At 40.2% G+C, this 18,247-nt stretch overlaps 1 protein-coding gene across 4 annotated transcripts in view; it reads right to left on the reverse strand.

Annotated features, from left to right (window-relative positions):
• Positions 1-18,247, reverse strand: part of CDC42BPB (CDC42 binding protein kinase beta) — a 58,869-nt gene that overhangs the window by 26,206 nt on the left and 14,416 nt on the right. For all 4 annotated transcript variants that reach the window (XM_072116229.1, XM_072116233.1, XM_072116232.1 and 1 more), the window contains exons 2-10: positions 15,031-15,122; positions 14,213-14,296; positions 11,153-11,248; positions 10,622-10,770; positions 3,918-4,011; positions 3,428-3,628; positions 1,297-1,545; positions 541-620; positions 206-372 (exon numbers count right to left, since the gene is read on the reverse strand). In XM_072116229.1, the coding sequence (XP_071972330.1) occupies positions 206-372; positions 541-620; positions 1,297-1,545; positions 3,428-3,628; positions 3,918-4,011; positions 10,622-10,770; positions 11,153-11,248; positions 14,213-14,296; positions 15,031-15,122 (1,212 nt within the window). The remainder of the gene's footprint in view (positions 1-205; positions 373-540; positions 621-1,296; positions 1,546-3,427; positions 3,629-3,917; positions 4,012-10,621; positions 10,771-11,152; positions 11,249-14,212; positions 14,297-15,030; positions 15,123-18,247) is intronic.

The raw sequence follows: 18,247 nt of genomic DNA on the forward strand, positions 1-18,247 counted from the left end.
CAACTCAGAATATAGATTAAAAGGCGTTGTCCAATATTTGAGAACCAAAGCACATCTGTTTGTCAGTGATCTAGGGAATAGCATGGACCTCACAATTTACCTAAAATCTTTTCAATGATCGGAGGAGAAATATTCTTTTTCACTAGCCTATGAAGTCTGTAGTTGGCCCCAGTCACACCCAGGGCCGCACTTTGTAACCACTCACCTTGAAGTTTCCTATTCAGCTCCAACTTCTCCTGTTCTAGCCTTCGTATCCTGCGCTCATAGGCATCAATCTGAAGGCTATTCTCCAAACCGCGCTGCACATCCTCATCTTTGGTCACAGCATTTGTGTGGATGGTGTCCTTTAAGGAACCCCGGTCAGAGAAACAGCTAAAAGAATAAATAACTGGACTGAGGGACGGGAAAAATTTGGACATTTTCCACCCAGGACACCCAAACGGGTCACTGTTATATGGATGAGCAGGTTAACTTCTTCACTTCTTAATAAAAAAGCATGTTTAAGAGCAGATCATTGTAAGCAGCGTGAGCAATGTTTACCTGTCAGTTGTGTATGTAAATCCCACAAACGGAAGGTGAAAACCTGAGAATCCACTGTGTGTACTTGGGGGGACCACTTCCTGTAATGGATGAAAAGTACATAAGACTTTTACATTATCAGAATGAACTGAAAAACCAAATGGGAAATAAAAACCCATAAGGACATGCAGACTGCAGCTCTATAGGTTGCTGTATATAAGCATAAGCTCACACAAACAAGAGATGTAAAAACGCTTATAAAGCCATATAATACATTTCGGTAGAGCAGGAAGGGTACTTGTCTCAGTTCGGCGCACACAGATAGGTGACATACACAAGATGAATCCAAAAAAGGGGGTATTTTTATTTTGTATCTCTGGAACACAACGCGTTTCGGAGTCTACAATGACTCCTTTATCAAGTGGATAGGTACTGCAGCGCGGGTGAAGGATCGATTCCCCGGATTCCTTCACCTGTGTGCGCCGAACTGAGACAAGTACCCTTCCTGCTCTACCGACCACGCTTCCAGACCGGTTTGGCAACCGTGTCTTGACGACCCTTGTCCATGGGCAGCACCAGGAGACACTAACCGTCTATACCTTCATTAGATTTGTGCCTAAAACAGCACAACCACATCCGGTGAGCCTCTCTCCATTCTTCCTAGTCAGCACCACAAGCTACTACCATACTACTCTATGAGCGCTTTTCTGGTCTTTCCTTGTCCGCCTTTCTATACGATATAATACATTTCATCACTCCCGTCCTCCAAACGCTTACAGGGTTCCTGAGGATGTCATCATCTACATCAAAATTAGATGTGTCTGATGGACTGCTGACATCAGGAATATAAGGGGCCTCCATGTTTCGGATGTTCTCCCAGTTGATCCCTTCAAAAAACAAGTGCGTCTTAAAGTCATCTATCCCGTTCTGTCCGAGTCTTCGTTCCCGACTGCAGATCAACCTCTGGATCAAATCCTTGGCCGTTTCTGACACATCGGCGATGTTTGAGGGAAACTGGAATCTCTCCTGGAAAAAAATAGGTGTAGAAAAGGGTCAGATTATGTGTGTGTGTTAAGGAACGGAGGTAATCGTTGTACAATAAACTGGAGCTTTATAGTAAAATGTGCGTACCAATTATTCACCAGTTTTAAGATCTCTTCTTGATGTAAGTGAATGAAAACTGGAGGTTGAAAACCCCCTATGACCCATTACTACACACAGATGAGAAGTTATCTTTAGGTAACAGTCTGTGAGCTAATCATCCCAGCAGCACAAAGCTGTCCTGACTTAAAGGGACTTTCCCTGATCGGTGCAGGTCTAACTGCTGAGTCCCCTATGATGACGAGAACAGGACCCTAACACTTCAAATGACAGGAATCCTGTTCTCACTAAAGGGTGGAGTGGTAGGACAAGCAAATGCGCCCTGTCACTCACTTTGATGTCTATGGGTTTGGCCGGATATAGCTGAGTACAGCACACTGTCATCTACAACACTGTTGCAGCCAGTGAATGGAGCGGCAGGGGGCATGTATGTATTCACCCATCAGCAAGAATGGGATCCCCATTCACTGGAGAGGGTCACATCAGTCAGCCACTATATTGTGTATAGGGGATAACTTGTATACCTGAGACAAGCACAAGATAATAGATAAAACTAGCCAAAGCTTTTTACCTCAATTGGACTGGATATAGCTGTTCCAAGACCATAGTATTAATTTCAGATGAGATTATAACCTCTACAATAAACGTAAAATCTGCATATTTCTATTTACTGCAGAAGCCGTTTTAAGGTATCTGCTTGTTGAGAGTGTGGAAATATTAATTATTTACTTATATAATATGGTCACAGCCGGTGAGCGGCAGAAAGAACTTGCACATAGATAGGGCAGGATGAACGGGTGCCAGCTCTGCTGTATTTGCGCTACATCACACATTGGAGCGCTGCCACGACTGGTCGGGAGCCGGCTGTGTTACATGTATATTGAATAGGAGATCAGAGAGACACTTAATTACAGACATGCTGAACTAATGATGCATTTAGGAGGAGACAATGCAGTCTAGTAAAACAACCAGGATATCAGTTACGGTAAATGGAGTAAAAGTTTTACACAGGCGGCAAGTCAGAAAAGAAAGTGTACAATGAACAATTAAGGTGGACAATAAAACTGCTACATGTGTTTGTTTGCCTAGCCCATTAAAGGATTTTCACCATGTGTGAAAATTAATCAAAATCCTGTATAGATATTGAGGAAACTGGAGACAAAGAACCCGGTCACTCTGTTCTCCCGTTTTGTGGAGGGAAGCAGAGGACCCTCTAGGTTATGGAGGAATTTCCCATACCATGGCTGATAATGATGGTTGTTTCTTTCTGTCCTAGAAACCCAAGGCAGACCCAAAATTGACTTTCAAAAGGAGACTAGCTGGGGCAAGGTGGGGTTCTCCAGTCTACAATACCTAGAGGGGGACCTGTAGACTTACAGCGCTTTTAGGCTCCTTTCATACGACCATATGAAAATGGCTGTATGCTACCCATACTGTACAGTTTTCATACGGCCACATTCATTTCAATGGGCAATACGGCCATCCATTTAAATGGGCATATTGTGAAGCAAAAAAAGTATAGAGCATGTCCTATTTTTCCAAGTATTTAAGTTCCGTACACCCCTATAAAATCTATGGAAACTATTGAAAAACCGTGTTGCATATATGCTGCATATGGTTGTGTACCATATGCTGCCGTACATACATCAACCACATACAGTTACAATAGGTCATGTACATGCGGCAAAATATGGCACTGAAATATTTGACTGGGGGAAAGAAAAAAAAAAAGAGAAAGGTAAACGTTTGTGTGAAAGGGGCCTTAGACTGGATGTAAAAAAAAAAGGCAACAGAGATTAATAATCACCTCATGGTTCATGATCTTTCCGTAGGTCTCCACCAGAGACTCCGCATAAAAAGGGGTTTCCCCATACAACATTTCGTACATGCAGACGCCAAGAGACCACCAGTCACACTCTGGTCCGTATTTCCCCATACCGTCCTCCATAGCTTGTAAGATTTCTGGGGAGATGTAGTCTGGGGTGCCCACTGCCACAGAGGACTGCACCTACACAGCAGGAAGTGAAGAGAGGATATATTAACAGTATGTCATATTAAAGAGGGTTTTTAATATCAGGCCTAATTGTTTTTAGGCACCCATGTCTAATTTAAATTGATTTTTCTCTTTAATCAAAGTAGAACACTGATGAACACTAATTTGTGTTCACCATTTGTTTTACATTTGGATATATAACATGCCCATGTACAGCTAAGTATTACAACACAAATATATAATATAGTAAAAGCTATAAATATCACATCATGTTCTCTTAGAGGAACACAAGTCTGGAACTTACAGTGCCATCGTCATTCATCTTTAAACATGACCCAAAGTCTGCCAGGCGAATATGGCCGTTCATATCTAGAAGGATGTTGTCTGGCTTAATATCCCTGGAAACAAAGGAGAGAGAAGGAATCAATGATGTAAAAGCAGTCAGGAGACAACAACTTATGGCAGGTAACAACCATGTCACATCCAGAGATACAACCAGCAGCAACTTATAAAATATCTTTCTATTACGCCTATTCCTACAGTGTATTTTAGAGCTAAAGAACTTAAGAACAGTATGTAGATTGGGTGTAAAGTAACTTTTCATGTCAGTAAGACATTGTAGACCACCACAGGAAGAGCACATCATCTAGATGCAGGAGCTATTCTGTTCAGGGCTGAAAACAGGATGTGTACAACAGCAAGTGGGTTTGAGACCTTTTTGGCCCTATGATAAAAGTGCATGTAGCTTGCTGCACTGCATTCTAGGAGATGTAGTCTTGGTGCAGCTCCCCACATCTGGTGCAGCAAAGCCAAGTGCGGTGCAGACACTGGACCAGCACTATGTAAAAAAAAAAAAGGGAAGCAAGATCAGCAATACTCACCACAGCTCTAGATGAGAGTGTATATCAATTTGTTTTTACAAAGTCACTTAGAATAAGATTGGAATTACACTTGATGTAGGTTGGGAGGATGCCATTCAGGTTTAGCTACTGAGAAGGCCTCTGGATTTGGCACAATCACCACACTGCTCACCAAAGCCTTGAACTTTAGTTTGGAAACAAAACAGAATGTTCTCCTCTTTCCGCTCGTTTCCCAGCAATGAACAATAAAAAGATGGAGTCACAGAACAGTGCAGCGACCACTGAGAATAAACCACATGATCACTAGGATACAGCAGCATCCTCAACCTCTACACCCCAAAGCATTACAAAATCCTTCCCTTTACCCCAAACAAAAATCATGTCATTCTATCTATGAACAGTTTGAAGAGGTTTATTTTCTGCCAGTTGGGACAAAATCTTCATGAAAAATGAGAAACTGAGAAATCAGGAAACAAGAAAAATAATACACATCATTTTGCATCATCAGTTTTGTGATGTGGTGCAGAACGACCTCACAAAGCATCTGAGGAGGATCCAGCAGAGTGGGAATAAATGGTATATACAGTATATAATAGAGGCTGAATGCAGTGGTTCAGAAAATATTAAACATACTAATTATTTAATCTGCCATCACAATCTGAACATTTAGCAAGAAAAGATGTAGTGCAACTTGTAATCTCTGTGCGTCACATATGGTGAACTGTCCATCACTGGTATAAAAACGCATCTACGACTAGATGGCCACTTCTAAGCGCACTAAAAAATATTACCCATACTGGTTTTACACAACACACAATCTGCTGAGTGCAGAGGTGGCATTTTTTCCAGATGAGTGCCATTTTAAAAGGAGTATTTTTCGCTTTTGAGGAAGGTTGTATTTTCACTACAAATACAAATAAACAACTCAGATTGTTGATAATGTTAATAAACTGCAATTTATGGAAGACAATTATTCCTGCACATAAATATCGGAGTAATGTATGTGCAGGCAGTGGGGGAATAAGAGATTGTTACATCAGTCGGCACTAAAGTTGCTCAGAGTAAAGCAGTTACAATCGGGGAGAAGCTGCTACAGCAACACAGACAGCAGCACAAAGTACTGATGGGAAGTCCTGCTCTTAGTGAGCGGAGCCTAATCATCCTAATGAGCCGGCTCTTCTGGCTCCTCAACGGCTCCCTATTAAAAATATGATAGGGAGCCTCAGGCCAGAAAGTAAACCCACTCCACTTTTAACCCGATTTTATAGAATTAGAGGGGGAGTGGTGAACAGTTTAGGGGCGGGATTAAGTGAGCTATGGGCTCCCTACGGTCGTTCATGCGAAAGAGCCGACTCTTTGTGCCGGCTTGTTCGCAAGTGACCAATAACTAGCACAAAGCCGTAAGCTTCTCCCTCAATGCTGCTGAGTGCCGATGCCCCTGTCCTCTGTGTGCAGGCTGCCTCCCGCCTTTCTCCTCTGCTTTAGGTCATGTGATCGGATCATCTACCGAAAGGCTGAGCTCTGGTCACAATCTTCTATCGGGCAGGGAGGCTGCAGAAGCGACATGAAGAGGCTGCAGCTTCTGGCACCAACAGAGACAAGATGACTATTTTTTTAGCATCAGGCCATTTCAAGGGGTAAAACTGCCTCTACATGTGTCAGATGCTTGTAGAGGCGTTAATGCGATCTGTGGCTAAACGCTTATAAATTGCACATTTATGTAATCGGATCCAATCCCACTATGTATAGTTTTCTGGGTGCTATTAAAGGGTTTTTTTGGGAGCTTAACGCATGTGACTTATGGTGGAAAGAAAGATTCTAACCAAAGGAGCCAAGCAGCAGGTGGTGTCATAGCAGGAAAACCAAATAAAGATTTCTTCAGGCAGAGGCAAGGGGGCTTTGAAGTGTACCTCCCCTCCCTGCTAATGCCATATCATCCCAAATACAGTGGGCACGGAAACTATTTAGACCCCATTACACTTTTCCCCAAAGTTTCATTGCAGCCAATTGGCAAATTTTTTTTTTTTTGCTCATTAATGTACACTCGACACCCGATTTTGACAGAACCCCCCCCCCCAAAAAAAAAATGTAGATAGTTTGTTAACCCTTAGAGGACTCTTTTTTTGTTTTCAGTTTTGTTTGTTTTCTACTCCCCTCATTCCAGAAGCGCTAACTTTTTTATTTTAACATTTACAGAGATGTCTATGGGCTTGTTACCAGCGGGGATAAATTGTACTTTTTAGTGGCGCCATACCATGCAATGTACTGGAAAGCTGGAAATAAAATTCCAAGTGCAGTGAAATCAACAAAAAAAAAAAAACCCCAACATTTGTAGCGTTATCTTGTGGGGCGATTTTACAGCTTTCATTCTGTGTCCAATTAACACCTTCTCTTTATTCTTTGGGTCGATATGATCACAGGGATAACAAAGTTAAATAGGTTTTAGGAGATTTTAAAAAAATGTAAATCTTTTGTACTAAAAATTTTTTTTGCCATTTTGCCAAATTCTGAGGCCAATAACTTTTTCCCACTTTGGTGTGCTGGCCTAAGTAAAGAGAAGTAAGGAAGAACCCCAGGATAACTGGCTGAGCTCCAGAGATGCAGGAGGGAGGGGTTTTATGGCAGACAGAGACATATGAAAGCTGCATACAGTATGCAAAAAAAAAAAAAAAAAAAAACACAAATGAAGGACTCCCAGACTATGAGAAATAAGATTCTCTGGTCTGATGAGATTAAGATTGAACATTTTAAGCGGTATGTGTGGAGAAAACCAGGCCCGGCTCATCACCTGCCAAACACAATCCCAACAGTGACACGTGGTGGTGGCAGCATCACTCTGGAGGCAGGGACATGACGACTGGTTGCAAATGAAGGAAAGATGAATGAAATAAATAGAGATGGAGAGATATCCTAACTCAAAACACCTTCCAGAGTGCTCTGAGCCAAAAGGTTCACCTTCCATTAAGACAGTGGGGCTCATTTACTAAGGGTCAGAATCGCGAATTTTCGTCGGGTTTCACAAATATTTCAGTTTTGCGCCGAATTGCCTCGGGATTGTGACATCGCCGCCGTCTTTCACGTGACAAATGGGGGAGAATTTGTCTCCGAATTTGTGCCGCAAGAATAGCACTTGCATACACTGGGACGAAGAAGGTGAACTCCGGCGGCCTTCAGCGCAGCAGCGACACCTAATGGACATCGGGCGCACGCCCTTAGTGAATGCCGGCAGAACCCCAATCAACGCCGGACAACACACCGTGGGATCATGAATGGACCGGGTAAGTAAATGTGGCCTGTTGACCCTAAACACACGGCTAAAATAAAGCAGAGGCTTCAGAACAACTCTGCGACCATTCCAGACTGGTCCAGGCAGCACCCTGACCTAAACCCAAGGGAGCATCTCTGGAGAGACATGAAAATGATTTCCACGTTCACCATCCAACCTGAGGGAACTGGAGAGGATCTGCAAGGAAGAGGCAGAGGATCCTCAAATCCAAGTGTGAAAAACTTTCTGTATCATTCCTAAGCCTCATGACTGTACCAGCACAAAAGTTGCTGCTACGCAATACTGAGCGAAGGGCCTGAATACTTATGACCAGGTGAGATTTGAGTTAATCTGGTTTAATAAATTAGCAAAAATAACTATATTACTGTTTTTTTCATTAGTGTACATTAATGAGGAAAAAGTTTTTTGATCTTATCAATTGGCTGCAATGCAACAAAGTGAAAAATTTAAAGGGGTCTGAATACTTTCCGCACCCACTGTACAAGTCCATATGTGTGTGATAGAAACCTGATGCTTCTCTTATAAGAATGCACCATTATTATAAACTTCAGATCTTTAGGTTGTTGTCCCTGAAGGTGGGGGCTGGAGTCTTGAAGGACTGTACAGGAGTCCTGAGGAATGCGCTCAATCACTACACTTGGCCGTCTAAACGGTTTCTGGAATTGCAAAATAAAAACAGGCGGCTAGTGCAAATATTGACTGAACGGTCTACGAGTACATTTTCCAGAGTAAGCAGTTGTGTGGGCAGAGGGATTATGACAAGCCACAACAATGCATCGCCAAAGACCCCCGGCTCAATGTCAGAATCCGGGAAATATAGCTACAAAATGCTTGGAATACTCCCTCCACATCACTCAATGAATGAGCATCCCAATGATGTCACCATTCACAGTGGTGCTGGAAAACCTATAAAATCTTTACAATGTAACTGGACAGATTGTTGTAGGGGAAACCATTTATAATATGAGTTTATTTACATTCCACATATACAAATTAACTAAAAGCATTTCCTGCTTCTATGACATCTGTTTACTGTCAGAAATTGCACTAGAGATTTGCATTCTGGGAATCATTGCCCTTGAACTGATGTATGAAAAATTTTATCCACCCCGTCTCTATAGATCAGATGTGCAAGGGTGTCTCAACAATTCTGTGGACCTTTGTTAAGTGCAGCTCTTGATAATAGATAGATAGATAGATAGAGATATATATATATATATATATATATATATATATATTTCTTAATAGGTCACCAGAAGAATAGTGAATACAGGAGAAATTCAGGATCAGCACAACACAAGTAATGCAATGTATGCACACTGTTGTTACTTCACCAGTAAAATAGTGAATGCAGCTTTAGCGTGTCAATACAATGTGTTGTGTTTCTTTAACTCAATTTAACACTACGTAAAACAGTGCAGTCTAAAGCCAGATAGTAGGGAACAGTACAGGATAAATAAAGGCCATTACGAAGACAGTGATTCCATCAGAAGAATAGTGAGTGCAGCTCTGGAGATCCCAAGATCTAAACTCTGTACAGGTAATGTTTCTACCCATTAAGGTAGAAACAATAGCAAGAACGCTCCAGCACTCCAACGTCTTGAGTTAAAAAGTAAAAACTTGCTTTATTACACAATCATGTAAATGCAGGCATAATAGCCATGTGCCATTCTGGACATCACAGACCAATGCGTTTCAACACAGAGGTTTTTGTCAAGGTCCAACATTCTTCTAATTGCCACATTTAAATAGGGTGGGTAACAAGTCACGTGAAAATCACGTGAGCTAACGTTTTAAAGCTAAAAATGTGTACAACAAATCTATATACAAGACATAAATATAAAAAGAAAGAAAAAAAAAAAAAGGAGGAAGAATCTGACAAGGTATGGAACAATTCAGCAACTAACATTAATAAATACAGAGACTAAAGAATATTGTTTCATCACAGTCTATCAATAACAGTGAACCAAATCCTGTCATAGGTTGATACCCTGTGGTTGGCGTGTTTGTAAAATATACAATACGACTCTCTACTACGGTATATAATTTTTCCCATCGTCGTCTCCTCTAATCTGTTTTATTACTCTTCAATACCTTGCTATCTAAAGTGTGCAGTGTCTTTATTGAGGACAGTTCGAAAGTGTCTAGATAGCACCAATGATAACATGAATGTATCTGCAAATGGACAAATGCCTAAGGATACAAACTTTAAGGGGACCTGCTGTACATCAAACGTACTGTTTGTAGTGACTATATAGACAACATACAAAGCGGCACAGTTCATGTATGCCTTAATGGGGAAAGTGTCTCCCGTAGTTGTGGAAGAAAAAGAATAGTTTATGTTAGTGTGATTACACGCTATGCAACTTGTATGACCACATTCAAATAAACCATTTGTTTGTACCCCATAGTAATTGGTCCGATTGTTGATCGCAAGATCTAAAAATAAACCCGGGCATAATACTAAACCAATTGCGGGTGCTTTCCTTGCAGAGAATCAGACACCATCTTTGAGAAAATCAAAGATATGTGGATCTTGTTAAAGAATGGGTAAGAATTTTCTGAAATTCTGAATACCTATTAAGGTAGATCAGGTGGCAGGTTGAGCTAATAAATACCATCGAAACCCTTGAGTGGCCGCTGAGTTTGGAAAAGTTTTATTAACCTGATATGCAACATATCAAAGAGGCTACTAGGGCGTGGAGTAGCTGGAGCTGAAGCTACACAGCGCTGCTACTCCACACCTCAGTAGCCTCTTTCGATGCTCCTACTATGAGATCTTCAGCACGCAGCTGAAGATGGTAGGTAGATCCGAGATGGTAGGTTTCCTTTTAGCCTAAAGTGATCATTAAAATGTTTTACCTGTGAACATAATGCAGCTGATGAATTGAGTGTATTGCGAGCACCATCTCTGCTAAATAAAACTTGGCCATATCTTCAGGGAGACGGTCTTCAAATTTACTGAGAAGCGTTAAGAGATCTCCTCCTACATAGTAATCCATGACTAAATACTGCAAAAAAACATACACAAGGAGAAATCAATAACCTGAAAATGCTTCATTATGATATATCCATGGAAAAAATATAAACAAAAAAACACAGCACTGCTGTCACCACAACCCGCTGCCCCTTAGGTTATGAGGTTCATCTACACACTCTTGAAGGAATTTCCAATTAGAGTAATAAGAGGTAATGTGTAATACCTCATCGCCCCCATTACTGAGTTTTTAGAGTCAAGCCCAATTTTAAGAGGAAGAGAGCTTGATAAATGGGAAAAAGATGCACATTTCCTGTGATAACATTACAAAGTTTTGACCTTAAAGGGGATTTATATTCCAGTATAAAACCTTCCCACACTGGCTCAAGGCAGGATATTAAAAAAAAAAAAATTACCAAAAAGTTTTCATCCTGAAATGCGTAGTGTAATGTTGTGATCCACTGACAGTCCCCATAAACCAACACGTTCCTCTCCTCCCGAAAGCAGGCTGTCTGCAAGTAGAAAGAAAAACAACAAGTGAAAAACAAGAACTCGTCCCGTCTTTAACACCTTAAGCACACAGAGTAAAAAGGCTTTTCAGGACAAAGCATATTTGTTTTTCCTTGCTCAACTTTAACAGATATAGCGGTTTTTTGTTTTTATCTGATATAGGCAATTCCAGCCTTGTTTTATCCATTGGAAGTTGTTTTACTTATTTTAGGATACAAATAGAATAATGATAAAAGTGTATTAACTCTTTCCTGTGGGAAAGCATAGAAAAAACCCCAGCTATTCCACCTTTTGTGTTTCAGCTCATTTGTTCACCCAGTTCACCGAATAGTAAAGAAAAAAAAAAAGAAAAAAAAAAGAAAAACACACAATAAATTATTCTGTAAGTAAAATACCAAATATGTACAGGTCCTTATATTTTACTACTTTAGCCAAAAAAAAAAAAATTTTGAAGAAAATTCATTTGCAGCCAACTTTTAGCAGCCAATATATTAAGCAAAGGTCACTATAGACAGAGGAATTGTCTGGTGTAAGAGGCGGCTAAGGGGTTAAACTGTGTATAACAGTTGGTCTCCTGCTGCAAATTGGGCTGACACTGAGTTTGCCTGATCATCAGGACGAGATCATTCTAATGTGGCAACAAGCAGTTAAAGTCTACCATTAAAATCCATCATGATAAACCAGGGGCACTTACTCATAGATCCAGGCAATGTGATTGTCGTATTCTTCTTATATATGTTATCTTCTAAAATCAACTTTTTACGTTATTCCAATGAGCCTGAGGGGTTACCCCAGCACCTCTGTGGTATGGCTCTACAGACTTTAATAGTGTCTCCCCCTGCTTCCTCAGCACTTGTCCAGTGAGCAGGAGTTCAGACTTTGTAAGGGCCAAAGAACTACTACTACTAGCAACTAAAGGCCATCCTTTACATTAGCCGTTTAACCCCTTAACGCTGAAGCCACTTTTCACCTTCCTGACACGGCCCATTTTTTCAAATCTGCCCTGTGTCACTACAAGTGGTTATAACTTCGGAACGTTTTAACATATCCAAGTGATTTTAAAAATTGTTTTCTCGTGACACTTTGTACTTTGTTAGTTGAAAAATTTTGGTGGTTTGTTTTGCATTTATTTATGAGAAAATCAGATATTCGGTGAAAATTTGGAAAAATTCTTGATTTTCGAACTTCAAAATGTTCTACTATTTCCATACGTAGTCATAACTGCAAAAATACTTAATAACTAACATTCACCGAATGTCTTCTTTATGTGGACATGGTTTTTTATGCATACTCTTATTTTTGTAAGCTGTTATGGGGCTTTGAACGTTAGGTGCGATTTTTCACATTTTCATAAAAAACGCTAAATCCTGCTATTGAGGGACCTGCTCTGGTTTCAAATCACTTTGAGAGGCCTAAATAATAGTAAAACCCCATAAATTACTCCACTATAGAAACTACACCCCTCAACGTATGTGAAACAACTTTTATGAAGTTTGTTAACCCTTTAATTGTTTTACAGGGGTTAAAACAAAATCGGATGCAATTTTGAAAGCGACATTTTTTTGGCTAAATTAATGTGTTTTTTAAAAAATGTACAAATTTTCAGTGGATAAAATACCAAAACACTCCACAAAATTTGATACCCAATCCCTCCCGCGTATAACAATTCCCCATATGTGGTGGTAACCTGCTATATGGGCACACGCCAGGGCATCAAAGAGAAGCTGCGCCATTCAGAGCAGATTATGCATTGTCACTTTTTATTGGCTATACAATCTTTATTTTTTTGGCAATTCGGACATATAAGGGCTTATTTTTTGCGACATGAGATGCACTTTACAAATACTTCATTTTAGTGGGTCATTAGCTTATTGATGAGATTTTATTAACTCTTGAATGTATGGGTGAAAAGAAAATTGTCAATTTTGGTTTAATTTCTTTTTGTATTTTTTTGGGGGTCGTACACCGTACACTAAAAATACTATATTATCTTTATTCTACAGATCACTACGATTACGGTGATCCCTCATTTATATAGCTTTTCATTTATTTTTACAATTTTCCTGGATAAAAACTACTATAAAAGGAAATCTCATTTGTTTTTGCATCGCCATCTTTTCGGATACGCAACTTTAATATTTTTTGGTTGACAGAGCTAGTTTAGGGCTTATTTTTTACGTATTGAGTTGTTCTTTTCACTGGTACCATTTTGGCGCACATAACCTTTTTTGATCACTTTTTAGAACATTTTTGTGCAGAGATTTTATGAAAAATGTATATTTTTGGCGTGTTTTTCGGGTTTTGTTTTTACGGCGTTCACCGAGCGGGTCCAATAATGTTTCTGAGTTATTGTACGGATTGTTACGGACGCGACGATACCAAATATGTGGGGTTTTTTGGAGATTTTGTGTTTTTCTCACTTTATTGCATGTGTATAGGGAATATTTGTGTTTATTTTAAATGCCCGATTCATGCTCGATTCACTTTAAATGCCCCTAACACGCTGCGGTCAGCGCAACCGCGCCGTATTAGGGGGTTAACACCCGCCACTGGAGAAATCTCCGATCGCGGGTGTTAGAGGCAGGTGTCTGCTATAACATATAGCCGACACCCGCAGCATCTGGCCCCGGCTCCTTTCAGGAGCCGGGCCAGAAGTTTGACGTATTAGTACTGCATTTTGCGGGAACGCACCGCCCGCCATGCAGTACTATTACGTCAAATGTCGGGAAGGGGTTAAAAGTTGTAAAAGTTTATTTTAGAAGGAATAGGCCATGGATAACAAATGTAAGATTACCAGTGTCACGGTGCCTATGAGTAAGTGGCCCTGGTTTATACAGGCTTCATTTTGACGGCAGATTTCTTATTAAACAGCACTCATTATAGGACTGGTTGGATGGGTCACAACTTTCCTAATACCTTCATTCAGAGCCCCTCTGATGAGACACTGTGAATAGGGGAACACTTACTTCTGCTCTTTTGAGCATCTCCCATTTGTTCAGGATTTTCATAGCATAAATGCGCTCCGTGCTCTTCATTCGCACTACAGCAACCTGAAGATGGAAAAATTAAAATGTTGTATAGAAAAAGTAATAACTGACAAAGACTGACACCATTTATGTGTTGAAAAAGGCACTAATGCACAGTGTTATCCTATAGTCTTTTATGGAATATAATGCATATACACAGTGACCTCATCAGCAGAATAGTGAGCACAGCTCTGGTGTATTAAACTCAGGATGAGTACAGGACATATATATAGCGATATATATTTATATTAGTTCATTATGTAATGTAGGACAATCAGTGACATCCTCAGATCACAGCAAGTCACTTACTTTTTATGAAAGAGGAAAGAGATATTTGGGTTGGAGGTAGCCAAAAGTAAGTGCATTTTTTTTTTTACATCCCTGCCCGAGCCCCAATGGAGTTTTTACAGCAACCTGGAAAACCCTTTGAATAAAATTTTTTTTAATCCTTTAAAAATTTACAGCAAGTGTCCTTGAGAGACTCTAAAAAACACTCAGAAACTGGCAGGACAGTCGGCTTGTTCTGCAGTGTCGTGATAAGATGCAGCAATCTGCACGGCTCAAGTGTGTCTGTCCTCAGAGAAAATATGTTGACTGCTGCTTGGCACAGTGCAAGGAAGGTCAACATGTGAGGAATGAAATATTGTATTGTTGGTCCGGATTAGAGCTTCCTATATCCCTACTACAGTTTGTAATGTGAGTACTGGGGTGCCACTAGTGACCCACCATGCCCATATAGATTGATACAAGTCATTTACCTCGCCAAACGCTCCCCGTCCAATCACCTTTATAATTTCAAAGTCTTCCCGGTGCAGCTGCATTCCCTTCAGGAGCTGCGTAAAAGGTTTTGCTGTGAAAACAAAAAGAAAAAAGGACCATGAGTTTTCAATCAACATTCAAGTAATTTGAAGGGTTACTATGTTAAAGCACCTAGCCCAGCCCAAGATAGAAAGGGGGGCAGAGAATGACCCAGGAATACCATTTGATGTTCCGCCATCAGGACTACACAGTTATACCCAGAGTATATTTAAAGGCCATTGTCCAGATCCAGACACTATGCCCAAAAGGTTTTCACTAGTAATATTTAAAAATATCTGCCACAATGTTTTCTGTGACTGATACAAACACTGAGCATATTGTGCATTAACCCAAAATTATATGGAGCATGCACATTAGGGGAGAGGACAGAACAGAGGATTGTGCTCTACAGCAATACTGTAACAACATTACCATCAAGTTGTTCTCATCCGATCTCATACTATACAACTCCCAGCATATTGGAGAGATTATATGATATTCACAGACATACAGCTATGATCTGCAGGAGGAGTAGCTACAGGATATTCACAATAGGAGGATAGCAGTTATATACCCGAGCGTGGGGGTAGTATTACAGCAGTTATATTCTTGTATATGGGTGGGGGGGGGGCAGGGTTTCAGTATTCTAGCAGTTATATACTTGTGCATGGGGTGGCAGTATTCTACTTGCTATAAATGTTGTAAATAGGGGGCAGTATTTAGAAGATATATACTGGTACATAGAGGGCAGTATTATAGTAGTTATATTCTTGTGCATAGGGGGCAGTATTATAGAAGATATATACTTGTACATATGGGAGAGTATTATAGTAGTTATATTCTTCCGCATGTGGGGCTGTATTTTAGTAGTTATATTCCTGTGCATGTGGGGCAGTATTATAGAAGATATATATTTGTACATAGGGGGCAGTATTATAGTAGTTATATTCCTGTACATAGGGAGCAGTATTATAGTAGTTATATTCTTGTACATAGGGGGCAGTATTAAAGTAGTTATATTCTTGTACATAGGGGGCAGTATTAAAGTAGTTATATTCTTGTACATAGGGGGCAGTATTATAGTAGTTATATTCCTGTACATAGGGAGCAGTATTATAGTAGTTATATTCTTGTACATAGGGGGCAGTATTAAAGTAGTTATATTCTTGTACATAGGGGGCAGTATTAAAGTAGTTATATTCTTGTACATAGGGGGCAGTATTATAGTAGTTATATTCCTGTACATAGGGAGCAGTATTATAGTAGTTATATTCTTGTACATAGGGGGCAGTATTAAAGTAGTTATATTCTTGTACATAGGGGGCAGTATTAAAGTAGTTATATTCTTGTACATAGGGGGCAGTATTATAGTAGTTATATTCCTGTACATAGGGAGCAGTATTATAGTAGTTATATTCTTGTACATAGGGGGCAGTATTAAAGTAGTTATATTCTTGTGCATGTGGGCAGACTATAAAACTTAAGTAATTAGTTGCTCCCTGTCTAAAAAAAAAAAATGAACTGTAAATCACATAATCTGTAGTGTGACGTCTACATGCAACAACGTCCTACAAATGAGGAACTGTTCACACCTACCATCACTAGATTTATAGTAATAACAAAATCTTGGATATTAACCCCTCCCTTCTGTCAGAGTCATACAATCAGTTGAATTTTGTACAGATGACCCCATGTTTACTGGGGTTCATGGCTCCACACCAGCAGATTCCAGACGAAAGGATACAAGTGTTGGATCCGCCACATTTACCTGTTCTAACAAGAACGTAAACAAGTTTCCTTTTCATATTTGCAAAGTGACTCAGCGTAGGTAATAAAAAGTGCAATACAGGCCCCACCTGTCAGAGAAGCTGCTGGAGTACAACCGTAATAACCACAGCTTATCCATTACATGAATAGTGCACCTAATTTGCTGCCTGCAGGACCACCCATGTCTAGTGCTACACAAACCAACAGGACACCCCAGCAAGAATACGCATGAGACGACAACTCACACTTCAGACGATGTGGGGATAGATGTGGGGATAGATATCATTGTAAATTAAGGCTATGCTTTGTTCCCATTACACTTTCTTCCTATATACATCGGTGGTGCACATATTGCTGAAGCCTGGCCCCCCCCCACAGTGAAGAGGCGCAGTACGTGGAGGTTGCAAGTATCCACAGCATCAGGTTGCTATTGGTTCCCGTGTGTGGGCAGAGTTTTGGCTTTCTTGGTGAATTATGCTCAATAATCTTCTCAGCTAAAGATTTGCTGAGAATATATCTAGTCTAGACAACCCTCTGGGAATAAACCAGCGAGCCCTCAGACCTGTACAGTGCAGATAAAATGTTATTCAAATCATCAGCTGCCAGTATAACCTTAGCTCTGTCTACACTGGATACAATTGTAACAATCCTTCAGCTGCGAGACGAAAAAGATCAGAATGGCTTTTTTTAAGCTTGGACAGGCGTTTGTCTTTGGTTGGAAGAATGGCACGGGCCCCCACATACCCATTGGGGTTTCAGTGCCAGTCAAATCCTGTGCAGCATCGTGGCTGCTGTTATGCAAACAGGTAAGTAAGGCCAAGTTCACATGTGTGCTGTGCCGTCAGGTGTTCTGATAGGGAAGAGAAAAACTGAAAAGTAATGAATCAGTTGTATTGATTTCAATAGGTGTGTAAATACATCAGTTGTCAGGTTTTATTTTTGCAGTTTCCTCGTTTACTTCAATGCAAAAAAAACAAAAAAAACCAAACACAGACACTGAAGCATTTCCATTATGAGTCATGGGTGGCACATGACATATGTAGCGTTCACACACTGCGTTTGCGTTGTGTTTAGAAATGCAGCACGGAGGAGCTTGCCAAGATTGCAGATGCGTTCAGACCCAAAGCCTGGATGTGTTACTGTGTCACACAAATGCACCCCAAAAAATGATGTCAAATTAGGCAAATGTATCTAATAAGTTTAATTTTTTTTAAAAATTTCTTAGGAAGCCGTGTTACAAAGTTTAGGCACGTTCCTTCATGCTCAGAATAATTCACAAAAAAAAAAAAAACTTTCGAATATGTAAAAAAGGAAAGAAAACTTAAAAAGGGGTATTCCCATGAAGCCAAGTTTCTTAATGTCCTCAGGCTAAAATAACACTCTAATTCACAGTTAAACAATAATGCAGCA

This window comes from Engystomops pustulosus, chromosome 7 (genome assembly GCF_040894005.1).
Source record: "Engystomops pustulosus chromosome 7, aEngPut4.maternal, whole genome shotgun sequence".
Lineage (NCBI taxonomy): Eukaryota > Metazoa > Chordata > Amphibia > Anura > Leptodactylidae > Engystomops > Engystomops pustulosus.